This window comes from Labrus bergylta, chromosome 4, assembly GCF_963930695.1.
Source record: "Labrus bergylta chromosome 4, fLabBer1.1, whole genome shotgun sequence".
Classification (NCBI taxonomy): Eukaryota; Metazoa; Chordata; class Actinopteri; order Labriformes; family Labridae; genus Labrus; species Labrus bergylta.
In genome coordinates this window covers 7,698,290-7,725,550 of record NC_089198.1, presented here as the reverse complement: position 1 = coordinate 7,725,550, position 27,261 = coordinate 7,698,290, and the positions used below count along the sequence as shown (strand labels likewise).

Below are 27,261 nucleotides of genomic sequence, written 5' to 3'. Positions count from 1 at the left end.
TAAGAGCAATGTTCCACTGATGAGTTATTGATCCGGAAACGCCGAATCTGTGAATATATTTCTAAGTATATCCCTTGCGCCAAAACAGATGACAAGACTTTAACATCTGTTTTAAATGTCATTCTGAGACAATATAACGGTGACGGTGCACAAGCAAAGTAGTTCTGTCCTTGTATTTAAGTCCAAGGTTAAAATATAGCTCAAATAAGTCCTGTACTGTCATTTTTATCACAAGAACACAGAAGGCTAAGACTGGCTGGTTTCTGTTGTGCACCTGATATCTGGTGAGCACGAGAAACTTTGACGTGAGCACCGGTTAGTTTCTGGTGCGCACGAGAAACATATATTTTTATTTTTTCTGCCTATGTCCCTTTAAGGGCTCCGTAACTTTCTGATTAGTATTGTGTTATGATGTTTTTAGACTTTATAATTCATGTTTTAAGATACCTCATTGTACATTTTTCTATCAATGGGGGGTTACTGCTAATTATGTCTGACAGAGAAATTTATACAAATGAATTATAGATTTATATGCAAATTTATTCAAAACTTTACATCATTACAAATAGTCGATGGTTAGCGATACAGCACAGATAAGAGAACAAAAGTCATCACTAGCACTGACAACCTTCATGAATTAAAGGTCACATATTCTCCTCCTCTTCAACATGTTTAAATAAGTCTCAAACTTGTCTGTCTTTTGTTCTAAATCCACTCTGATCTTGTATTTGATCATGCCTATAAACCCCTCTATTTCAGCCCTGCTCAGAACAGGCTGTTTCTGTGTCTGTACCTTTAAATGTAAATGAGCTGTGTCACCCATCTGGGGGAGGTGTTACTGCTCTTTGTGATGTCATAAAGAGAAAATCTCCAAACGACCTGTTTGAGCTCACATTTTCTGAAAAGTGGAGCAGGCACAATACAGAGAGGATGGACTTTTCTCATCATTGGGGGGTTTGTAGACAGACCAGGGACACATATTAGAGTTAGAGAAACATAGTGAAGTGTATTTTACATAATATGAGACCTTTAACATTAATAATAATGATAATAACATAGCGCTTCTCTGAATACTCTAAGACGCCTAACTAAGAACAACAAAACAAAACAAAACATTGAAAACAAAACAAAGAAGTGTGTGTGTGTGTGTGTGTGTGTGTGTGTGTGTGTGTGTGTGTGTGTGTGTCTGACTGTCTGTGTGTGTGTGTGTGTGTGTGTGTGCGTGTGTGTGTGTGTGTGTGTGTGTCTGACTGTCTGTCTGTGTGTGTGTGTGTGTGTGTGTGTGTGTGTGTGTGTGTCAAAGTACCATAGTATTTGAGTGCAGTGAAGAAAAGTATAATCAGCTTTCTGTAGAAACACGGATAAAAACACAGATGTTAACACATTGTCCCCTAATGACTTCTGTCTACTTCAGCTTACACAACTCAGCAGAGTCTTTAAAATTATAAAACCTGAGTCCAGCATGTAGAGGCTGAGTGAATGTGGTCTGGACTCTGTGGAGGAGAGTCATGGTTTCAGAGATGCTGTAGAAGGACAGAATACCTGCTCTGTGATCCAGGTACACTCCTACTCTGGAGGACTGAGGACCTGAGACAGGAGTGCTGACTTTGTTGTAACAAAAGTAATAACTGTTGTTGTAACAATCTAACGCCCAAGATTTGTCATTACGTCCAAACACACATCCTGTTCTGCTGATATTCTTGTATGTGACTGCTACAGAAACTCCTCTTCCTCTCAACTCCACTTCCCAGTAACAACGTCCCATCAGACTCTCTTTACTCAGGACCTGCCACCAATCAGTGAATCTGTCTGGGTGACTAGAATAAGACTGTTGTTCTCTCATTACTGTTACTTTTCTATTCTCATCAGATAATAACAGCTGTGTTTGTGCTGTGTTTGGATCCAGTGTGATGTCACATGAATATTTGAAGAACTCAGCTCTGGTCTTGGGCTCTGGTTTTGGTCCTGACAGTAAAACATCCACTTCAGTCACTGTCTGTGAGATGTTTGTCCATTTCTCTCTCAGGACGTCCTGTAGTTTATCTCTGACTTCTGACACAGCTGCTGTCACATCCTCAAAGTACCTCAGAGGACGGATCTTGATGCTGGATGAGGGTGTAGATTCACTGAGTGGTGACAGTGAGGGGTAGTCGTGTAGAAACTGGTTGTGATCTTCTGTGTGTGAGAGCTTCTCCAGTTCAGCGTCTTTCCTCTTCAGCTCAGTGATCTCCTGCTCCAGCTTCTCCTGAAGCTCTCTGACTCGACTCACTTCAGTTTGCTGCTGGGATCTGACCTGCTGCTTCACATCAGAGCGTCTTTTCTCCATGAGACGGATCAGCTCAGTGAAGATCTTCTCACTGTTCCCCACTGTTTTATCAGCAGAGCCATTGATATCCTCCACCTCCTGTTGGAGCAGCTTCACATCTTTCTCTCTGTCCTGGATTCTCTGCTGGATGTTTTGTCGACTCACCTCGAGCTCTCTCTGCTTCTCTTGCCTTTCTGCTGCAGCTGAGACTGTGTCATGACCTTTGTGTTCGTCCACAGAGCAGAGATAACAGATCGACTGCTGATCAGTACGACAGAACATCTTCATCACCTCATCATGACGAGAGCAGACGTTCTCCTGGAGCTTCATGGAGGGCTCCACCAGCTTGTGTTTCTTTAATGGAGCTGCTTCAAAATGAGGCTGAAGATGTTTCTCACAGTAAGAGGCCAGACACTGCAGACAGGACTTACAGGCTTTCAGTTTCCTCCCGGTGCAGACATCACAGGCCACATCTTCAGATCCAGCATAGCAGTGATCAGCAGGAGCAGCTTGGAGTCCAGTCTTCTTCAGCTCCTCCACTAAAACTGCCAACATGGTGTTTTTCACCAGAACAGGCCTCGGTGTGAAAGTCTGCCTACACTGAGGGCAGCTGTAGATTGTCTTTTCATCCTCTTTATCCCAGTGGCTTTTAATACAGTTCATACAGTAACTGTGTCCACAGGGAACAGTCACCGGATCCTTCAGGAGATCCAGACAGATGGAACAAGAGAAGGCCTCCCGGTCTAGTTGAACTCCTTTCTGCGCCATTTCTCCTCTCGGTAACGACGACTGTCTGAGTTTCACTTCTTAGAAATCAAACTAGTTTCACCTCTGATCTACACAGCATGTGTTTGTTCAGTGTCTGCTCTTGCACCGTCCCACATGTTGGTTACACCCATCCTCAAACTGTAGATCTAAAGGGGAGAGAACAAGAAAATAAACGTCAGAGTGGAGCTGGCTGAGTCTGAGAGCAGGAAGAAGAGGGAGGGGTTAACAAGCTCTGATTCACGTTTCATTACTCTGACAGGGCAGATTCTCAACATGAATACATAACCACTCTCTGTTGCATGGAAGAAAACTCTATAAGCAAGCATGTAAAAAAAACTCTAGTCACACATTTCTTAACATGTAAAAAGAAGTGAATAAAACACAGAGAATAAGTGAACATGTTTTACAACTACTGTCTGAACAGAGCTACCTGTGAACACCAGCATTACAAGCTGTGAAAATCTGAGACACCACAGGGAGGGGTCTGAGTTCCACTGAACTTCACCACCATTGGAAGAGGTGTTTTCACACACTGGTGGTTCACATACTGGATTAAATACATTGACCTGACCTTTATTCCTTGTTTTTGACTATCAGATGGTCAAACTGCTGATCAAGCAGATCATTGATATTGTCTTTAAACATACTTCACCTCAGATTGAAGTCATAATCCTGTTTCAAATACAAACCGACTGATTCCTACTTTTGTGTAACTTGAAAAGCCTCCCCTTAAAACAGTCGGTTTGATTCCAAGTAATGGAAGAATTTGAATATGTGGTAGAAGTAGTACACCTACAAAAAATACCTCAGTGTCCTTTTGTCGCTGCTCATTTGCTGATCCACGCTGCACGGGGCTGGGGAGCTCACTTGTTGGTTACACCTATCTTGCACTCGTATATTAGTGAAGGAGAGGGAACCAGGAAATGTGTGCACAGAGTGGAGTTGAGCAATAGGGAGAGGTTACCATGCTGCCCTCACGCATGTGATGAATTCTCTTAAAGGGACAGAGTGAGTTTGTTTTATCGTGCAGTTAAGATTAAAACACAACATTGAACAACCACATGATGTTTTTAAATAACTTACAGCTCGCAATAGTTGAAGCAAACATTGAAAAGCTTCATGTTTGGTTTCCTCTGAAATCTACAGTTTCATAGAGCTGTTTTGTATAACTGAAAAAAGATTTATTGTGCTTTAAAGGAGAAGACAACATAGAGAGAATGAAGACAGAAAATACTACCTGAAATGAGACCGTGTACAAACAAACAAAAGCATACAGATTCATAAAAGACGTAATGCTGCAATAGAGAGGTTAGACTTTGGAGAATTCTTACAACAATATGATAAAATAGTATGCAGAAGTTTAAATTTGTGATTCATCTACGTATGTTTTACCAAGTGTTGTAGTCAAGACCACACAAACTGAGACCAAGACATACCTGAAATCAGAGTGCTCAGAGACCGAGACAAGACCAAGACCAAGGCAGGGCGAGACTGAGACGAGACCAAGACCATAAATATAAATAAAACAATCATCATCTTGTGTGCAGGGGGTGTGTCACTCACTTAAACTGTAACACCCAGAAGGTTTCAGCAGTAACCGGGGGATATAAATAATATCATGAATTTAAGTTTTTTTTATTCTTTTAGAAAGGGGCGTTTACCTTCTTATCACAGTAATGATGTGGAAAAATAGCCTATCAGTGGTAGTCTTGACTGGTAATGCTTTAAAATCCGAGACAAAGATGAGGCCGAGTAAAAATGCTTTAGATTACGAGACGAGGCCGAGACCTTTAAAAGACCCAGACCGATTTTGAGTACTACAACTCTACAGTTTACCCACCTTCACTTCTTTATCAGGCACAAGTAAGTAGGCTCAGGACTGGTGAAATCAAAGTTTGTAGTTATGTTTCAACAGTGAATAAAATATACAAAGCATTCATTATCAGGTATGTTCATATTCTGGCTGAGGCTGGTTAAGTGTCCCTTCTCATGTCAGTGGTTACACTAATGTGGGAAGGCAGCTTGAAGTGAGCACCTGCAATACAGGGCTGTCAAAATCTGAGAAACCACAGGGAGGCGTCAGAGTGCCACTGAACTTCACCACCTTAAGGAAATGTGTCAATACACCTTTTTAAATGTGATCTTTGAATAAATGGTTTAGATGTTTTAATTTCGACCCAATAATAGTTAGTGAAGACTGGTTTAATCAAACTTTGTAGTAATGATGCAACAGTGCATACAAATATCTCAACTAGAGACGTTTGGATTTTTGACTGATATACTCTGCAGTCATTATCAGGTTATTTATTAAGTCTGGCTGAGGCTCGTTAATGGAAACTGCAAAAAGGCTGTTCTTTTTTTAAGTACAATAGAGCGACACCTAAACAGTCCAATAAGGAGAATGGTATTGGCTGAAACAGTGGATACTTTTATGAATGAGATACATTTCTAATGTGCAGCTATAAGTCCGACCTTTTAGAAGACTAACATCCCACCAATAAACGATCAATCGTTTGGATCCAATCAGTAAAAGTCTTTAAAACAAGACATCTTCTGTCATTTTACTCTCCACTGAAAGTCTGTTTCAAAAGATAGGTCTTATATTGTTTTAAATTTTATAATTCAGAGACTTTGTTACTTTGATTTTCAGATGCGGTGTCTTCCACATATCAGGAGCATAAAAACATATTCTTCATCACTTTTTGTCTGATAATATTTCCTGCAGCCTTCAGCCTCTGTGCTTTCTAATTAGTATTGTGTTATGATGTTTTTAGATTATGATAATTCATGTTTTAAGATACCTCATTGTACATATTTCTATCAATTGGGTAGATGGTTAGTGATACAGCACAGATAAGAGAACAAAAGTCATCACTAGCACTGACAGCCTTCATGACTTAAAGGTCACATATTCTCCTCCTCTTCAACCTGTTTAAATAAGTCTCAGCGCTCCACAAAACATGTCTGTGAAGTTTCTTGTTCTAAATCCACTCTGATCCTGTATTTGATCATGCCTATAAAACCCTCTATTTCAGCCCTGCTCAGAACAGGCTGTGTGTGTACGTGCGAGGGTGAAAGGTTAACAGAATGCCTGAGATCCATGTCTGCTGTGGTGCAAGGAAAACGAGAGGGACTGGTCAGAGGAATGTCCTACGTCCACATATGATATTGAAATCAAGAAATTTGGCTTTACTGGTTTCGTCAAAGTTCCGTAGTATGCGAGTGCAGTGAAGAAAAGTACAATCAGCTTTCTGTAGAAACATGGAAAAAAAACATAGATGTTAACACATTGTCCCCTAATGACTTACAGAACTCAGCAGAGTCTCCAGGAGTCCAGTTAAACCCCTGTCCAGCTTGTAGAGGCTGGACAGAGAGGCGTCAGAGTTCCACTGAACTTCACCACCATTGGAAGAGGTGTTTTCACATACTGGTGGTTCACATACTGGATTAAATACATTGACCTGACCTTTATTCCTTGTTTTTGTCTATCAGATGGTCAAACTGATGATTGAAGCAGATCATTGATGTTGTCTTTAGACGTACTTCGCCTCAGATTGAAGTCATAATCCTGTTTCAAATACAAACCTACTGATTCCTACTGCTGCTTTAATTTACAAAGCCTTGCCTTGCAACAGTCGGTTTGATTCCAAGTAATGAAAGAATTGCACAACCAGTGCAGTGTTGAAAAATGAAGCCAATGTGGAAGTGCAAAATCCTGCAGTTCATCGAGTGTCCACTAGAGGCTGGCTCCAGGAACACCGGAATTCACATTCACACAACACATGCAAATAAAAAACTGTTTTTACAGCATGAATAAACATGTTTACAGCCTGGATTAGTTGTTGTCCACATGGGCACACACTGTACGGAGAGTGTATTTTTCTACAACAAATCCGATTTAAGGAACGATACGTGTTAACCATATTTAGCCAAGTAGCTGACATGATTGACAGGTGGGCGCGATGTGTACGAGGCTTAAAACCCGCCTCAGCTCCAGCTCTCAGTCTAGAAAGTTAGACTGAGACAGGATTTCCAGCATGGTGGCTGCTGCTGATGAGCCTCAGGAGCCCCTGCTGTAACAGATGGGTGACATCACTCAGGCTTCATCCATTAATATTTACAGTTTATGTTTCATACACATAATCCTCCTACAGTTAAATAAAAAGCTAATTAGCTAGCTTATCTTTTAATAGTTTTACCGGTCAGTTTTAGAAGAGAAAATGACTTTCAGATGATTGTTTCTTAATTCTTGGCTTGCTGATGAGCTTTATGTCTGACATGTTTTTTTGTTGTTGCCTCCCTTCGTAAACAGCCAGTGACTACATCATGTATCCGTTCTCAACCCAAAATGGAAAAGACTTCCAGAATCTTCTCTCGGTCTATCTGGATGCAGCTTTCTTCCCGTGTTTACGAGAGCAGGATTTCTGGTGAGTGGTGACTGCTGCTTCTCATATTTGTTTCATGTTTGTATTTATTTGACTTGATAGCATTGCAGCAAAAGTCAACTTTTAAATATTCAGTGAAGATTTTGTCTTTATAGTCAGCTGTTAACTCTGTTAGTTGGACTGTTTGTCCTGAGGCTGGCTTCACACTAGGGGAGTTTAGGCCTGATTTTGGGCCTTTTATTTGTCCAAATAATCCTCAAGTGTGTGGTGTCAATACGATTATTTTACAGCTCCTGATCGAGTCAGAGCCTCCCCGATCTGGAATCCTAAATACAAAAACATGTTTGTTATTTACCATTCCAGATCGGGCTGCCTCCGACTGAATACCTGCAGTAGCCAAAAAGAGGAATATAGAAAAAGAAGAGCAGCTTGAGTAACAACATGAGTGGCTTTTTAATGTCTCGACTGTCTTCCATATTTGTTTTTCTTCTGAAGTCACGTTTGATCACACGAGTTTCTGTGAGATCTCGTGTCTGTGGGATCACCACTGTGAACTCGTTTCTACAAACTGCAGGTGTGTGGTCTCACAGTCGGGTCAAATCGTCTAGTGTGTGCAGTCGGAGGATTATAATGTTTAGAATCATTTAGCTGTCCTTATGTCTTTGGTCTCCCACGTTTTTTAAATAGGTTAAGATCTGAATATTGTCGAGTGTGTAGCCAGCCTAAAAGAGTCCAAGACCTTTCTGATATCACTTGTTTGAAACAGTCGCTGATGAAATCTGCTCTTCACTAGTTCATTTCTGTTTGTGTTGATTTTGCAGGCAGGAGGGCTGGAGGCTGGAGAATGAAAACCCAACAGATCCCAACTCCCCTCTGGTCTTTAAAGGAGTGGTGTTCAATGAAATGAAAGGGGCTTTTGTAAGTCTACACTTTCCAAGTCACCTTTCTACACGTAGATACAATATAGTAAAGTTGTTCTCTTAAGTAGCTTCAGATATCTCATATTTCTGCTGCTGTCCGTCCTGTCTCTATGACAACAGTCTGTTGACAACAGCTCCTGTATGACCGACACAGCTCCGTTGCTTTTCTCTGTTTGATATTTTTTATCTGTCACTTTGAGCCACAAACGGAGGATGCTTGACCTCCTACTTTGTCTAGATGATGAACTTTATGATCGGCTGGTTGAAAGAAAAGCGCCGGTGACGTCAACAGCGGCGTTGATTTTTAGTTTGAAGCGCTCGGAGCGGCTGCACAAATTAGGCAGAGCGCTCGGAAGAAAGGCGCTGGACGCTGCGCTTTGCTGCTGCTGCAAACGCTCTCTCCTCATTGGGAACAATAGAACAAAGACACTCAGAAAAAGCTAACAAAAAAAAAAAATGCTAGGCGGACATGGGGCCTAATGCAACAGCAGTGAAACAAGTTCCAGATATGAGATAAACAGGTGACGTCAGATAAATGGTTTTGAAATAAGAGTGTGTCAGTGACTGTTTAACGTTTGATTGTGTGTTGTTTTTTATTAGTCCGACAACGAGCGCGTGTACGCCCAGCACCTCCAGAACAAGCTGTATCCAGACCACACGTACTCTGTGGTGTCAGGAGGAGAGCCTCTAGCCATCCCTGACCTTACCTGGGAACAGCTCAAGCAGTTCCACGCCACGCATTACCACCCCAGCAACGCCAGGTACATGGACACACACACGTGTACACTGTGAGCCTAGAAGGGACAGGAAACTGTAAAGTGCTGTGAAGAAATGAGATGAGAGCAGGTGTTAGCCAGCAGAATCCTTTCTTTGTTACGTTTAATAATCTCCTGCAGCAGAACGATGCAGGCTCACATTGACACAGTAGATATGAAACACAGGAAACTTTAATAATTTGATGGTAACTGATGCTAGTTTGTCTTTTTCATGCTTTATCGATCTTATTTATTTCAGAATGATCATAATTCCTTCAAAATAATTTAACATGCAGGCTTTAAAATTGCTCAGAAAACACCCCTGAGAGTGTCCTCCATGTGCTCCTCAGGTTCTTCACGTATGGAGATTTGCCTTTGGAGCAGCATCTGAAGCAGATCGAAGAGGAAGCTCTGTCCAAGTTTGAACGCATCAACCCGAACACAGAGGTCCCCCCCCAGCCACACTGGAGCAGCCCTGTGAGTGTCATAATCCAGACCAGCATCTGTAACTTCTACTGATCAATAGATCTTAAAAACTACACCAACAATCTCAACAGCTGTTTATTATTGCATGCTTTTATATTAACACACTGAAATGCATTGATTAGTCGTTTTGATGTCGTCGTGAATCTCAATGGTTTCCCCAGAGAGAGGACCATGTGACCTGCAGCCCTGACGCTCTGGCTCCGGATCCGGCCCGGCAGAACACGCTGTGTGTGAGCTACCTGCTGGGAGAGTAAGACCGAAAATCATTTCTTTTTATTTTGCATTAAGATGGGAGAAGCCATAAAAAGAGCCTCCATCCTCCTCTTTATTCACTACATCTTGGTTGTCACGTCGACGGCTTTTTAAAGACTGAGAGCTTTACAGTACAGAAAGGATTCACTCAACAATTCTCTTCATTCAAAGTGAAGTTTTTAGCGAGTCCTATTGTTCAGAAATATTTAAAATCTCTTTGTTTTTTTCCCCGCGCAGCATCACTGACACATTTGAAGGATTCACCCTCAGCCTGCTGTCGTCTCTCATGATCTCTGGACCCAACTCTCCCTTCTACAAAGCTCTCATCGAACCCAATATAGGAACTGACTTCTCCTCTGTTGTAGGGTGAGTACGCAGGACGCAAAGTAACAAACTCTCACAAATAAAATGATCAGCAAGCTCAGAGGTTATTTAGAGCGACGGCTGGAGAAGCAGCGAGGACAGAAGTTTGGTTTAATGTGGAGGACTTCTCTGATCCAGAGGCTCAACGATGGTCCAGAACCATTTGATCTGTCAGTGCTGAGACAGCCGATGGAGACGACAGAGAGGGGCAGGAGAGGATGGGGATGATGCCCCCTGGAGGATTTGAATGTTATGGCTCTAATGTTTTAAAATAAACATCCTCATTTTGGCACATTTGTAAATATTTTACAGCCAGCCGCTAAGATTTCAGTTATTGTCAATCCATGCAATTCTCTAAACACCAGATAAGCCAATAGAAGAATGTAATTGCAGTAGCTGGGTTCAACCTGTAGAGGGCCGTAGCTATGCATATTTCTAACACAAAATGTGGAATTTAAATTTAGATACTTTGTACTCTGGGGGTTTAGTTACTCTCTAAAGACGGGTTTTCATCTATATGATTTTGCTAAGCTACTTAGATGACAACTTTCTTTTAGAAATGTCTATTAAAAGATAATTTAACATTTTAGTATATTGCTGCTGAGCTGTGATGCTCTGCCTCATGTGCTGCAGACAGCGCTCAGAGTACTGCATTGTTCTGAAATGTTGTGTTCTGCAGATATGACGGCAGCACCAAAGAGGCGTCGTTCAGTATAGGACTGCAGGGAATGGCCGAGGAGGACACCGAGAGAGTGAAGCAAATCATCAGCCAAACCATCAACGACATCATCGAGTAAGTCCCACGCTCCCTTTTGTATTTAAGACTTTAATATATGTTTACAAACCTGCTCTCTCTAAGTGTCAGCTTGTTTTGATAAAGCCATAAACTGTAAGGTCTACTTGCACATGAAGGATGATGAGTTGCTTGGTTACATGAAATTGAAACGGCACATAAGATAAAATGAGTCCTCGTCATCATCGACAGGAGCGGCTTTGAGGAGGAAAGAATCGACGCTCTCCTGCATAAGATCGAGATCCAGATGAAGCACCAGTCCACAAACTTCGGCCTGTCTCTGGCCTCGGTGAGTTCACAAACACAAGGACACTGCATGTATTTATAAACCTCTATGTGTGAGATATGTCAGGAAGAATAATGATGTTAGTTATGTTGTCTCTGCTGAAATCTTGTGTTTCTACCACTATATACTCTGTGTATTTCTATACAAATACAGAATGTTTTAAACATGTCTAAACGTATGAGATGAGCTTGTTTTCACAGCAGTTTATTTGCTGATTTCTTCCTTTTTTTGATGAGTTGCAGTAAACTCAATAATCACAGAGAGTATAATATTTAAAGGGATTACACATGTGTATGAGAAGTAAAGTTTTAATCACTATACATCAATGTAAGAGTCAAACAGGACACTTAGATTAGCTTTATTTTGTCAGTAATGTTATAATCGCTTTGTGGATTCTGCTGCATGTTTCACATGTCGGTTTCATTATTCATGGCTGTTTGTGTATGTATATACCTTTTTGTTTTTTCTAGTACATTGCGTCATCGTGGAACCACGACGGCGACCCGGTGGAGCTGCTGCAGATCAACGACAGCGTTGCCAAGTTCAAACAGACCCTGAAGGAAAACCCTCGCTTCCTCCAGGACAAAGTCAAGCACTACTTTAAGGTGTGTGACACTGGGAAAGTACTTTTCTTCAAAACATCCAGAAATATGTGAAAAAAAGGTTTAAAAAAAATACAAGAATAAACCTTTTACAAGTCTCACTAATGTTCTCTGTAGGGGGAAATACTCGGTCTGCTCTTAAGGTCAACCTCAGCAGCCCTGGAGTGTTTTAAGATCATGACAAAAAAACATGAACTTTGAAGGTTTTCTGTATCATTTGTGTTTTTTCTCTTCCTCTTCAAATCCCCATTACCCCCCCTACAGGAGAACACACACAGACTGACCCTGTCCATGAGTCCGGATGAGGTCTACTTGGAGAAACAGGCCAAAGCCGAGGAGGAGAAGCTCCAGAAAAAGATCCATGCTCTGTCAGACAGCGACAAAAAAGACATCTATGAAAAAGGTACAAATGATTGAAACTGCTCCACGGAGGAAATCTGTGTTTCTCTGCTTCTGTTAAAACACTTTCTGAGCTTGACTCTGTGAAATCACACAGAATTGTCTGAAGCAAACAGGCTTTTATTGGCTGCTTGATTGATTTGATTGAAGCCCCAAAAAATCCAATAAACCATCAGATTAACACAATAACTGGGAAAAAAACATCAAGCACTGCAATGTGACTGTATACAGAATATATTCATGTTGACCTGTTCTAGATCCCTCATTTAGTCATATAGTGTTCCAATGCTGGATGTTCAAACTAAACATAGGCAGAGTTATAGAGCATGAGGTAAACATATGTTGGAGTAATCCCAGGATGAGTCAGCAGAGGGCGCTAAACGGCTTGAGGTGTTTTTATTGACACCAGTATCAGATAAATAAGATGTTTTTTGAGCTGCAAATCATTCAAAGCTGCTCTATAAGTTTTCAAAGACAGACAAAAGTGTTACTGAATTGAGTGTCATTTGCCAGTTTTAGTCCGAGGGGGTGAGGAGTTGCCTTAAATATTAAAAACCGTCTTTGAGGGGACTTGTTAGAAACATTAAAGTACAGAGATTTACTGATGGAAAACCATAAAAGAACATTTCACCTGCATTCACTTTTCTGTTTATGACCCAACCAGTAAAACTTGTTGAAACATTTCAGAAGAATTTGATTGAGGCACTTCTGATTTAACTGTCTGTTTCATATTCATGTTCTTCTTCTTCTTCTTGGGAAAAGGTCTGGAGCTGCTGGCTGCTCAGAGCAAAACGCAGGACGCCTCCTGTTTGCCGGCGCTGAAAGTGTCTGACATTGAGCCCACGATCCCTGTTACTCCTGTTCAGATCAGCACAGCAGGTACGGCCCAGTGTCCGCTCTACACAAGTTTATAAAACATTATACACAACAAGGAAGAATCATCTCAGAGTGTTGTGGTTAAAACCCCTTAAAATGTTTCCTCTCCTTGTCTCCTTCAGTCGGCGTACCGGTGCAGTACTGTGAGCAGCCCACCAACGGGCTAGTTTACTTCAGAGCCATGTGCAGTCTCAACACACTGCCGGAGGACCTCAGGCTCTATGTCCCGCTCTTCTGCAGCGTTGTCACCAAGTAAGTTCACCTGACAGTCGATTGGACCAGAGCAAGATTTCAAAATGTGTCACCTGGTATATGAAAAGTTTGAAGATATTATGCTTTATTGATCTTTTCTGTATTTGTGTGAGGTTTGGACAGGTGGTGTTTGAAAGCATTTTAAAGATTGCATGTGTGTCTGTTTGTTAAATCAGGATGGGCTGTGGAGGTCTGGACTACAGACAACAGTCCCAGCAGATGGAGCTGAGGACTGGGGGCATGTCTGTCTCCACCCAGGTCGTCCCTGACTCCACCCAGCTGGACATGTACGAGCAGGTCAGTACCAGCTTACTGTGTTTGAAAAGTCTTACAAATATATGGATAGAAGTAATGTTTGGACAGAGACATTTCTGGACAAGAATACTTTAGATGATGTAGGGAGTGAGTCTGAGCCTGAAGGCAAAGCTCTCCATTTACCGGTCACCTATGATCATGAGCTATGGGTAGTGACCGAAATAATAAGATGGTGGATACAAGCGGCTGAAATGAGTTTCCTCCAGAGGTCGGCTGGGCTCAGTCTTAGAGAGAGGGCGAGGAGCTCAGACATTCTGGTAGAGCTCAGAGTAGAGCCGTTTCTCCCTCAAATCTAAAGGAGCCAGTCGAGGTGGTTCGGCCATCTGATTAGGATGCCACCTGGACGCCTCCCTTTGAGGTCTTCTGAGCACGCCCCAACTGGGAGGAGACCCCGGGGGAGACCCAGAGTTTACTGGAGGGATTACTGTGTATATCCCCACTGGCCTGGGAACACGTCAGAATCCCTCAGGAGGAACTGGGGAGAGAGAAGTCTGGGTTGAATTACTACTGCTGCCACAGAGACCTGACCTTTGATAAGTGGAAGAAAATGGATGAATGGAGTAATGAAGTATGCTGCTCCATGTCAGGTTCCTTCATATATGACATCACATGTAATTTAGTAACTTTATTCTATATTAATTAAATGTTTGTTCTTTATTATGATGATTCTTGTGCATTGTGGAAACCCATCTTCTTTCTGCTGCGTCGTCTTCAAAAATCAAATGTCTCCTCAAAGCTGCAGAAATTGAAACTGAGTGATCGTGTGTTACATAAACAGAGGTTGTGATTTATCTTGGTTCAGTGTTTAACTGCTGCTGGTTACATTACATCGGTATAAAACAGGTAATCAAAGAAGAGTCTTGTCTCTGTGTTCTCTGTTCCAGGGTTTCCTCCTGTCCTCCTCCTGCCTGGAGAGAAACCTTCCTCACATGTTTCATCTGTGGAGCGACATATTCAACAAGTACGTCCTCCATCACTTCTTATAAACTGAGAGAAAATGTGTCCTGAAATTCGAGGAGGCTGAGAAGACAGCTCGATATTTATCTTTTTTTTTTTCACTACAGCCCCCACTTTGACGAGGTGGAGCGCCTGAGAGTGCTGGTGATGATGTCAGCACAGGAGTTAGCCAATGGGATCTCCTACTCGGGCCACATGTACGCCATGACACGTGCAGGCCGTCACCTGACTCCAGCAGGAGACCTCAATGAGACGCTTGGTGGGATGGAACAGGTATGCACCTGGAGTGTTGATCCTAAAAAACTAAAATGATAGTGTCTGACTCCTGCACGTCAGCTTTAAGAAGTGTTGTCATAGTGATTTAAAGCTTGAAGTAAATTACGCAGACGCAGATTCAAGACATACAGTATAGCATGATTTCTTTCTGACAAGCAGAGACAATTTCATTTGTTCCTACTTTGTGCAAGAGGTTTTTTGTTTTTCCATTCTCTCGCTTCATATTTGATCCATCTTTTATCAATGATTACTTCAGGTGAAGTTTATGAAGAGGGTCGCTGAGTTGTCCGACCTCAGCCAAGTCATCCGAACGCTCGTCAGGATCAAGAAGCATCTTCTCAACCCGGACAACATGAGGTGAGATGTTACACCTGAGGAGAGGTTTTCTTTTACAAGATTTTGTTTTGGAGCTTTTTGGGCCTTTATTTTAGAGACAGGACAGTGGACAGAGTCAGAAATCAGAGAGAGAGAGAGAGAGAGAGAGAGTGGGAAAAGCAGGAAATGAGCCACAGGTCGTCCGCTTGGAGGACTACAGCCTCCACACATGGGGCGTCCACTAACCACTAGGCTATGGTCGCCTCCATGGTGATAGATTTTTGAATGATGAAGAGATAGTGACAGTATTCTGCAGTTAATGTTATTTTAATTACTGCAACATGGTTTCAATATAAAGGGTCTGTTTGTAACATGCTCGTCAATGTAAATGTTTGTCTCTTACAGGTGTGCGATCAACACTACTCCACAGAAAATGTCGGACACGGCAGCACAGCTGGAGAGCTTCATGAAGGACGTGGCTGACAACAGAAAGGAGCGCAAACCGGTCAGAAGTAACATTATTGAGGTAAACTATCAACAAACAAATCAAAACATGAAAGCAGGCAGAATAATTCTTAAAATTAGATTTTAATATTCTCTTGATTTTTTTTTCTAAAGAGGCCTCTCGACCCATCGGATGTCTCGGGGCTGAGCCGGAAACTCATCTCTGTAAGTTTTCAGGAACATCTTACATTTCTGTGTTTGTTTGCTCGCTATGTCAGTGGTTCTCAACTGGTGGGTAGGGGCCCATAAGTGGGTCACAGAGCTGTTTTCAGTGGGTCGTGACTGAGCTCCTAGGGGAAAAAAATGGTGTCAAAAAGTCTGTAAAGTTCTATGTTCTGTATCTTTGTTCTGTCACATCTTTTGAAACATCTTTCATTGAAAATAAACCTGATAGGTTGAACAATATCAGAAACTCTGGTCGCAGGAGGAGATGGTGGTGAGTCCTAAAGCTAAACCCATTAAGAACCACTCCTCTAAATATATCCCTGCCATAGTGAGTTCACATTATATTAAAGGCAGAACCGTCTCTGCAGATTAAAGAAGATAAAATAATGGAAAAGATGAGGAAAGGCCGTCTTATAGAAACGCAGAAATACAGATTTTAAATTCAAAAATCTTTGAAGAAGCAAAATAACACCAACACAAAACAGTTGAACCTTTGATTTCAATAGTTGTGAGATCACCTGTAATTTTATTTTGTCCTTTATTATGAGACATTCCTTCAAAACAAAGTCCTGTGCATGCATGAGATTATAAATATCACGCTTATTTGTTTTTTTTTAATACCTGAGTACAATATTCCACCAGTACCGCTCAGCTCTCTTTTAACCATAGTTTACATCTTATTGTATAATATAACTGTTTTGTTTGTATATATACTGGTGGGTTTAGTATTTGTATATGTTCTATATTTAACTACTTCTCTACAGGTGTGCTCCGACAGGTTTTTGTTGTACTTGTACAGTGACAGTAAAGATCATCTTCTCTGATTTCAGGAGCAAAACTTCCAGCCGTGTCAGATGAAAACGTTCTTCCAGCTTCCCTTCCCTGTTCACTTTATCAGCGAGAGTATTCGTACGGTACCCTTCTCCCACCACGACTACGCCAGGTAACCACACCTGTACCTGGCAGGGATGAGTGACAGCACTTCCTTTAAAAGTCTGATTTACACTGACAGTTTTTTGTCTTTCTACTTTTTTCTACGTGTAACTTTTAGTTCATTTAAAGTGTAATAAAAACTTTTTGTTTCCTTTTTTCTCTTAAAGTTTGTGCATCTTGGCGAGGATGATGACGGCTAAGTTTCTGCATGGAGAAATCAGGGAGAAGGGAGGAGCCTACGGGGGCGGGGCCAGGATGGGAGGAGGTCTTTTCTCTTTTTACTCGTACAGGTGAGAGGCCGCCACACCACACTCAACAAAGTTTTAAAAAACATTATGGAAATTGTAATGACGTTGAAATACAATAACAGTTCATTTTGTTGCCTTGGCTGAAACAAGTTTAATATTTTATATACACTCAGGCTTTTTCGAACCTTAGAAAACGATGTGCATTTTGGTTAATAGGTGTATTTAATGGAATCTAATACATACAAAATCTCCGTACTTATGAAGGAGTAGAGGTAGATTCTATTAAAGGGGGCAGGCTGGGTTGTCTTCAAGACATGAATTTTGTTAAAGGTCACATATTCTCCTCGTCTTCAACCAGTTTAAAAAAGTCTCAGAGCTCCTCAAAACATGTGTGTGAAGTTTCTTGTTCTAAATTCCCTCTGATCCAGTATTTGATCATGTCTATAAACCCCTCTATTTCAGCCCTGCTCAGAACAGGCTGTTTCTGTGTCTGTACCTTTAAATATTTAAATGAGCTGTGTTTGACCACGCCCCCTCTCTGGAAGTGCTCAGGTGTCTCAGGCTTTCTCGCTACCTGCTCTATTGTTTACGGTGAAAAGGCAGACTCAGAGGGCAGAACAAACACCTAGCTGTGGGAGTGTCACCCACCTGGGGGAGGGGCTACTGCCCTTTGTGATGTCATGAAGGGGAAATCGCTAAACGGCCTGTTTGAGCACACATTTTCTGAAAAGTGGAGCAGGCAGAAGACGGAGAGGATGGACTTTTCACATCATTGGGGGGTTTGAAGACGGACTAGAGACACATAGAAACATGGTGAAGAGGATTTAACAGAATATGTGACCTTTAAAATGTATTTTAAATCAAGTTTTGGAGAGAGAAGCGAAAGAACCAAAGTTGCAGCAGCACTTATTTTGTTCTAATCGCATGAAATTTGAGTTTATTTGCTGAAAGACATTTGTTGCCATATTCTCAAATGTGACCTCTTCTTCCTCCCTTTGTCCAAAATGCAAAATGTTTATATTCCAAGAATATTCAGGCGATCTGTCTGGAAAAAAAGAGACACAGAAGACTCAACAATTTACTAAGGGAAGCCATCATGGGGCGTTTTTGGAAGCTGTAATAAAATATTCCAAATGACTTCTACGTTTAAAAAGAATCTTCTTTGAGTTGAACAGTGTGTCGTTGATTTTGTATTTCTTTCTCGTACTTCTCTAAGGGATCCAAACTCGTCGAGGTGTGGACTGGGCGAAGTCGGGACAGTTCACCCAGCAGGACATCGATGAAGCTAAACTGTCAGTGTTCTCGGCTGTAGACTCGCCTGTGGCCCCCGCGGACAAAGGTGAGGAACGACTGAGTGATCCCTCCAGCTGCTGTCAGGATGCCTCACCTGATCCTCCTCCAATCAGATCTCTGGAGCTTTAACATCTCAGTACATCACTGACAACTTCAACATTAGAAGTCTTTAATGGAGGTTAAAAGCTTTTAAAGGATTAATGAATAAAATGATGAGTAAAAAGTTGAATTATAACCAAGTTCAGATATGAAGAGATCTTCATTGGTTTTATTAACTTAGTCTCCGTCTCTGTTGTAAAGCCGTCACTGTCTCCACTTTATCTCTTAGCCGTCTGGTTTGTTCACTCTGTGTTTGTGTTGCAGGAATGGGTCGCTTCCTCAGCGGAGTCACCGATGAGATGAAGCAGAATCACAGAGAAAGACTTTTTGCTGTCACTCACCAAAGTCTGGTGGAAGTGGCTGAAAGGTACAAACTTTATGTCCCCTTACATAACTCAGAAATGAAGAGAAGGAGAAGCTAAAAGAAAAAACAGACTGACAAACTGTTCCCGTTTATTCCCACATCAAGTGTTAACTCTTGTCTTGTTTTCCCCCTCGCTGCAGATACCTCGGCGTCGGTCAGAGGACTTGTGGAGTTGCTATCTTGGGTCCAGAGAACGAGGCGATTAAAAAAGATCCCTCATGGATCGTAAAATAATCCAGTCTGTAGGTAACTTGTGATTTAAATACTCAACTGGACTTCTGGAGAATCACAGCTGCACGACTTCTTCTGTACTGAATGCTGAAAGTCTACGGTTAGGATTTTTTATTAAAGAGTGAAAAAGCTGAAGCGCACAATATCAAGAGGAGGACTGAGAGCTGCTGTCATGGTTCAGATACGTCTTCATTCTGTATATATTTAATGAAATATATGATCATGTTGGAATACACTATGTGAGTGAGCTCTTCTTTTTGGGATCATTGTTAAAGTATCATCAAGAGATATATCATTTATATAAACTTCAATCAGGTGTTTTTGTTTTTTTCTGCAGGATACAAATGACTTTCTTCCTCTGTGGTTTACTCTGGGAAACTCAGAGCAGAGGAAGAACATCAGAGCCATTCTGTCTAATTCAAACAACAAACTGAGTCATGTGCAAACACTCAGTCAGGTCATGTTGGTCTTTGTGGGGGCGCAGGTAGTCTGGTGGTTTTTGTGCACGCCCCATGTATGGAGGCTGTGGTCCTATTTTCCACAATTTTCACATTTTCATTGGTTCCTCAGTTAGGAAGTGATTGAACATGAATTATGATCTTAATATGTTTCCCTCAGTACGACCCTTATGAGGTAGAAGTAAACAAAAGCATATCAAGATCATAACTCATGTTCAACAACTTCCTAACTCTCTATCAATGAGCTGTAATCAGGAAGGTAATGAGAACAAACTCTTAGATAATGACCTGTTAACTATAGACTATGGTCATGTAGATAAGGTACTAATAAGTGCTTCATAATGACCAATAAGCAGCCAGTATGCTACTAGTTAGCATGCTAATACACCGCTAGTTAATGTTGAATATTGTGACCTTAAATTGAAGTTTTAACAATTATTTTTCAAGTCTTTGAACACCACAGGTGAAATCAATTTCCCTCCATTTTATCGGGTTTGAAGCACAAATCAACAGATTTAAAACTCAGGGTGAATAAAACCAAAGAATTGCTGCAGGTCAACACATCTGGTGAGATGATTGAGTTTTTAAAATCAGACACTCTAACCTCAGTTCCCTTTTCTAAAATCCTAATTAACTGATAAATAAAACAGAGTCACACGTCTTTGCACACAATAAATGTTTTATTACTCTGACAGGACGGTCACATCTCACTGCCGGCACATGAAGGTAAAATGTTGCTCCACTTCCAAAACTACAGCAACAGCAGGACCCTACTCACAAACACCACTATAGAGATGTCACACACACACACACACACACACACACACACACACACACACACAGAAAGCCCAGAGTGGATAGAAACAACAAAGGCAATAATAATTTAAGGGATTTTTTAACATCGATATCATTTAAAAAAAAGTCACCATTGTAGGCTCTAGGGTCACCGAAATATTTCATCACACATAAAGTAAATCATGCTTAACGCTTTTATATTATGTGTGCTGCGAGTTTGATGGCACTACAACATGTTATAGTATAGTTATTACATATTTAATTACCATATTTAATGATAAAAAAATCACTAAAATTACATGAAAGCCCTTTATCTAAAGCAACGTGATGTAGTTTATAGAGCAGGAGGACATTTATTCATAATGGGTTTTTATTTTACCCTACACCTTACAAAAGGGATTTTATTGAACATTGGATTATTTATAGGCTATTGAAAAATCCTCAATTTGTTTTTAAAGTATTATTTTCCAATCTGAGAAATGTAGTATGAAAAACGTGAGATCACGTGTGTAAAATGATTTTCATGACACTACACCTCTCCTGGGTGAAGTTATTGAATATTTCTGTATCATATTTTTTCAGTATTGCAATTTGCAGACGGTCCCTGCGCATTCGAGCACAAGCCGGCTCGACTTAGAGGCCAATGCAAGTTCCCCAGCGCGGAGGACGGCTCGTTTTGAGGAAAATACAAATGTAGCTCGCAGTCTATCTTGTTGTGATTGCAGAGAGGTGTCGGTTTTGTAAGAGCAATGTTCCGCTGATGAGTTATTGATCTGGAAACGCCGAATCTGTGAATATATTTCTAAGTTTATCCCTTGCGCCAAAACAGATGACAAGACTTTAACATCTGTTTTAAATGTCTTTCTGAGACAATATAACGGTGACGGTGCACAAGCAAAGCAGTTCTGTCCTTGTATTTAAGTCCAAGGTTAAAATATAGCTCAAATAAGTCCTGTACTGTCATTTTTATCACAAGAACACAGAAGGCTAAGACTGGCTGGTTTCCGTTGTGCACCTGATATCTGGTGACTTTCACGTGAGCACCGGTTAGTTTCTGGTGCGCACGAGAAACATATATTTTTATTTTTTCTGCCTATGTCCCTTTAAGGGCTCCGTAGCTTTCTGATTAGTATTGTGTTATGATGTTTTTAGATTATTATAATTCATGTTTTAAGATACCTCATTGTACATTTTTCTATCAATGGGGAGTTAGTGCTAATTATGTCTGACAGAGAAATTTATACAAATGAACTATAGATTTATTTGCAAATTTATTCAAAACTTTACATCATTACAAATAGTCGATGGTTAGCGATACAGCACAGATAAGAGAACAAAAGTCATCACTAGCACTGACAACCTTCATGAATTAAAGGTCACATATTCTCCTCCTCTTCAACATGTTTAAATAAATCTCAAACTTGTCTGTCTTTTGTTCTAAATCCACTCTGATCCTGTATTTGATCATGTCTATAAACCCCTCTATTTCAGCCCTGCTCAGAACAGGCTGTTTCTGTGTCTGTACCTTTAAATGAAAATGAGATGTGTCACCCACCTGGTGGAGGTGTGACTGCTCTTTGTGATGTCATAAAGAGAAAATCTCCAAACGACCTGTTTGAGCTCACATTTTCTGAAAAGTGGAGCAGGCACAATACAGAGAGGATGGACTTTTCTCATCATTGGGGGGTTTGTAGACAGACCAGGGACACATATTAGAGTTAGAGAAACATGGTGAAGTGTATTTTACAGAATATGAGACCTTTAACATTAATAATAATGATAATAACATAGCGCTTCTCTGAATACTCTAAGACGCCTAACAAAGAAGAACAACAAAACAAAACATTGAAAACAAAACAAAGAAGTGTGTGTGTGTGTGTGTGTGTGTGTGTGTGTGTGTGTCTGACTGTCTGTGTGTGTGTGTGTGTGTGTGTGTGCGTGCGTGTGTGTGTGTGTGTGTCTGACTGTCTGTCTGTGTGTGTGTGTGTGTGTGTGTGTCAAAGTACCATAGTATTTGAGTGCAGTGAAGAAAAGTATAATCAGCTTTCTGTAGAAACATGGATAAAAACACAGATGTTAACACCTTGTCCCCTAATGACTTCTGTCTACTTCAGCTTACACAACTCAGCAGAGTCTTTAAAATTATAAAACCTGAGTCCAGCATGTAGAGGCTGAGTGAATGTGGTCTGGACTCTGTGGAGGAGAGTCATGGTTTCAGAGATGCTGTAGAAGGACAGAATACCTGCTCTGTGATCCAGGTACACTCCTACTCTGGAGGACTGAGGACCTGAGACAGGAGTGAAGACATTGTTGTAACAAAAGTAATAACTGTTGTTGTAATAATCTAACGCCCAAGATTTGTCATTACGTCCAAACACACATCCTGTTCTGCTGATATTCTTGTATGTGACTGCTACAGAAACTCCTCTTCCTCTCAACTCCACTTCCCAGTAACAACGTCCCATCAGACTCTCTTTACTCAGGACCTGCCACCAATCAGTGAATCTGTCTGGGTGACTAGAATAAGACTGTTGTTCTCTCATTACTGTTACTTTTCTGTTCTCATCAGATAATAACAGCTGTGTTTGTGCTGTGTTTGGATCCAGTGTGATGTCACATGAATATTTGAAGAACTCAGCTCTGGTCTTGGGCTCTGGTTTTGGTCCTGACAGTAAAACATCCACTTCAGTCACTGTCTGTGAGATGTTTGTCCATTTCTCTCTCAGGACGTCCTGTAGTTTATCTCTGACTTCTGACACAGCTGCTGTCACATCCTCAAAGTACCTCAGAGGACGGATCTTGATGCTGGATGAGGGTGTAGATTCACTGAGTGGTGACAGTGAGGGGTAGTCGTGTAGAAACTGGTTGTGATCTTCTGTGTGTGAGAGCTTCTCCAGTTCAGCGTCTTTCCTCTTCAGCTCAGTGATCTCCTGCTCCAGCTTCTCCTGAAGCTCTCTGACTCGACTCACTTCAGTTTGCTGCTGGGATCTGACCTGCTGCTTCACATCAGAGCGTCTTTTCTCCATGAGACGGATCAGCTCAGTGAAGATCTTCTCACTGTTCCCCACTGTTTTATCAGCAGAGCCATTGATATCCTCCACCTCCTGTTGGAGCAGCTTCACATCTTTCTCTCTGTCCTGGATTCTCTGCTGGATGTTTTGTCGACTCACCTCGAGCTCTCTCTGCTTCTCTTGCCTTTCTGCTGCAGCTGAGACTGTGTCATGACCTTTGTGTTCGTCCACAGAGCAGAGATAACAGATAGACTGCTGATCAGTACGACAGAACATCTTCATCACCTCATCATGACGAGAGCAGACGTTCTCCTGGAGCTTCTTGGAGGGCTCCACCAGCTTGTGTTTCTTTAATGGAGCTGCTTCAAAATGAGGCTGAAGATGTTTCTCACAGTAAGAGGCCAGACACTGCAGACAGGACTTACAGGCTTTCAGTTTCCTCCCGGTGCAGACATCACAGGCCACATCTTCAGATCCAGCATAGCAGTGATCAGCAGGAGCAGCTTGGAGTCCAGTCTTCTTCAGCTCCTCCACTAAAACTGCCAACATGGTGTTTTTCACCAGAACAGGCCTCGGTGTGAAAGTCTGCCTACACTGAGGGCAGCTGTAGATTGTCTTTTCATCCTCTTTATCCCAGTGGCTTTTAATACAGTTCATACAGTAACTGTGTCCACAGGGAACAGTCACCGGATCCTTCAGGAGATCCAGACAGATGGAACAAGAGAAGGCCTCCTGGTCTAGTTGAACTCCTTTCTGCGCCATGTCTCCTCTCGGTAACGACGACTGTCTGAGTTTCACTTCTTAGAAATCAAACTAGTTTCACCTCTGATCTACACAGCATGTGTTTGTTCAGTGTCTGCTCTTGCACCGTCCCACATGTTGGTTACACCCATCCTCAAACTGTAGATCTAAAGGGGAGGGAACAAGGAAATAAACGTCAGAGTGGAGCTGGCTGAGTCTGAGAGCAGGAAGAAGAGGGAGGGGTTAACAAGCTCTGATTCACGTTTCATTACTCTGACAGGGCAGATTCTCAACATGAATACATAACCACTCTCTGTTGCATGGAAGCAAACTCTATAAGCAAGCATGTAAAAAAAACTCTAGTCACACATTTCTTAACATGTAAAAAGAAGTGAATAAAACACAGAGAATAACTGAACATGTTTTACAACTACTGTCTGAACAGAGCTACCTGTGAACACCAGCATTACAAGCTGTGAAAATCTGAGACACCACAGGGAGGGGTCTGAGTTCCACTGAACTTCACCACCATTGGAAGAGGTGTTTTCACACACTGGTGGTTCACATACTGGATTAAATACATTGACCTGACCTTTATTCCTTGTTTTTGACTATCAGATGGTCAAACTGATGATCAAGCAGATCATTGATATTGTCTTTAAACATACTTCACCTCAGATTGAAGTCATAATCCTGTTTCAAATACAAACCTACTGATTCCTACTTTTGTGTAACTTGAAAAGCCTCCCCTTAAAACAGTCGGTTTGATTCCAAGTAATGGAAGAATTTGAATATGTGGTAGAAGTAGTACACCTACAAAAAATACCTCAGTGTCCTTTTGTCGCTGCTCATTTGCTGATCCAGGCTGCACGGGGCTGGGGAGCTCACTTGTTGGTTACACCTATCTTGCACTCGTATATTAGTGAAGGAGAGGGAACCAGGAAATGTGTGCACAGAGTGGAGTTGAGCAATCGGGAGGGGTTACCATGCTGCCCTCACGCATGTGATGAATTCTCTTAAAGGGACAGAGTGAGTTTGTTTTATCGTGCAGTTAAGATTAAAAGACAACATTGAACAACCACATGATGTTTTTAAATAACTTACAGCTCGCAATAGTTGAAGCAAACATTGAAAAGCTTCATGTTTGGTTTCATCTGAAATCTACAGTTTCATAGAGCTGTTTTGTATAACTGAAAAAAGATTTATTGTGCTTTAAAGGAGAAGACAACACAGAGAGAATGAAGACAGAAAATACTACCTGAAATGAGACCGTGTACAAACAAACAAAAGCATACAGATTCATAAAAGACGTAATGCTGCAATAGAGAGGTTAGACTTTGGAGAATTCTTACAACAATATGATAAAATAGTATGCAGAAGTTTAAATTTGTGATTCATCTACGTATGTTTTACCAAGTGTTGTAGTCAAGACCACACAAACTGAGACCAAGACATACCTGAAATCAGAGTGCTCAGAGACCGAGACAAGACCAAGACCAAGGCAGGGCGAGACTGAGACAGGACCAAGACTATAAATATAAATAAAACAATCATCATCTTGTGTGCAGGGGGGGTGTCACTCACTTAAACTGTAACACCCAGAAGGTTTCAGCAGTAACCGGGGGATATAAATAATATCATGAATTTAAGTTTTTTTTATTCTTTTAGAAAGGGGCATTTACCTTCTTATCACAGTAATGATGTGGAAAAATAGCCCATCAGTGGTAGTCTTGATTGGTAATGCTTTAAAATCCGAGACAAAGATGAGGCCGAGTAAAAATGCTTTAGATTACGAGACGAGGCCGAGACCTTTAAAAGACCCAGACCGATTTTGAGTACTACAACTCTACAGTTTACCCACCTTCACTTCTTTATCAGGCACAAGTAAGTAGGCTCAGGACTGGTGAAATCAAACTTTGTAGTTATGTTTCAACAGTGAATAAAATATACAAAGCATTCATTATCAGGTATGTTCATATTCTGGCTGAGGCTGGTTAAGTGTCCCTTCTCATGTCAGTGGTTACACTAATGTGGGAAGGCAGCTTGAGGTGAGCACCTGCAATACCGGGCTGTCAAAATCTGAGAAACCACAGGGAGGCGTCAGAGTGCCACTGAACTTCACCACCTTAAGGAAATGTGTCAATACACCTTTTTAAATGTGATCTTTGAATAAATGGTTTAGATGCTTGAATTTCGACCCAATAATAGTTAGTGAAGACTGGTTTAATCAAACTTTGTAGTAATGATGCAACAGTGCATACAAATATCTCAACTAGAGACGTTTGGATTTTTGACTGATATACTCCGCAGTCATTATCAGGTTATTTATTAAGTCTGGCCGAGGCTCGTTAGTGGAAACTGCAAAAAGGCTGTTCTTTTTTAAGTGCAATAGAGCAACACTTAACAGTCCAATAAGGAGAAAGGTATTGGCTGAAACAGTGGATACTTTTATGAATGAGATACATTTCTAATGTGCAGCTATAAGTCCAACCTTTTAGAAGACTAACATCCCACCAATAAACGATCAATTGTTTCGATCCAATCAGTAAAAGTCTTTAAAACAAGACATCTTCTGTCATTTTACTCTCCACTGAAAGTCTGTTTCAAAAGATAGGTCTTACATTGTTTTAAATTTTATTATTCATAGACTTTGTTACTTTGTTTTTCAGATGCGGTGTCTTCCACATATCAGGAGCATAAAAACATATTCTTCATCACTTTTTTTTTTCTGATAATATTTCCTGCAGCCTTCAGCCTCTGTGGTTTCTGAATAGTATTGTGTTATGATGTTTTTAGATTATGATAATTCATGTTTTAAGATACCTCATTGTACATATTTCTATCAATTGGGTAGATGGTTAGCGATACAGCACAGATAAGAGAACAAAAGTCATCACTAGCACTGACAGCCTTCATGAATTAAAGGTCACATATTCTCCTCCTCTTCAACCTGTTTAAATAAGTCTCAGCGCTCCACAAAACATGTCTGTGAAGTTTCTTGTTCTAAATCCACTCTGATCCTGTATTTGATCATGCCTATAAACCACTCTATTTTAGCCCTGCTCAGAACAGGCTGTGTGTGTACGTGCGAGGGTGAAAGGTTAACAGAATGCC

The 27,261-nt window shown here is 41.2% G+C and overlaps 2 protein-coding genes and 1 pseudogene across 2 annotated transcripts; 1 reads left to right on the top strand and 2 right to left on the bottom strand.

The window, feature by feature from the left end:
* Nucleotides 1-1,190: 1,190 nt before the first annotated feature.
* LOC136178877 (tripartite motif-containing protein 16-like) lies at nt 1,191-3,073 on the bottom strand. The gene has a single exon (XM_065953305.1). It carries the CDS (start codon nt 3,071-3,073, stop codon nt 1,406-1,408), a length of 1,668 nt encoding a protein of 555 aa, XP_065809377.1. The 3' UTR covers nt 1,191-1,405.
* Nucleotides 3,074-7,035: 3,962 nt separating this feature from the next.
* On the top strand, nt 7,036-19,145 carry LOC136178943 (presequence protease, mitochondrial-like; annotated as a pseudogene).
* A 2,565-nt stretch (nt 19,146-21,710) lies between these two features.
* Nucleotides 21,711-24,168, bottom strand: LOC136178876 (tripartite motif-containing protein 16-like). Its single transcript, XM_065953304.1, has one exon. It carries the CDS (start codon nt 24,166-24,168, stop codon nt 22,501-22,503), a length of 1,668 nt encoding a protein of 555 aa, XP_065809376.1. The 3' UTR covers nt 21,711-22,500.
* Between the last annotated feature and the right edge of the window lie 3,093 nt (nt 24,169-27,261).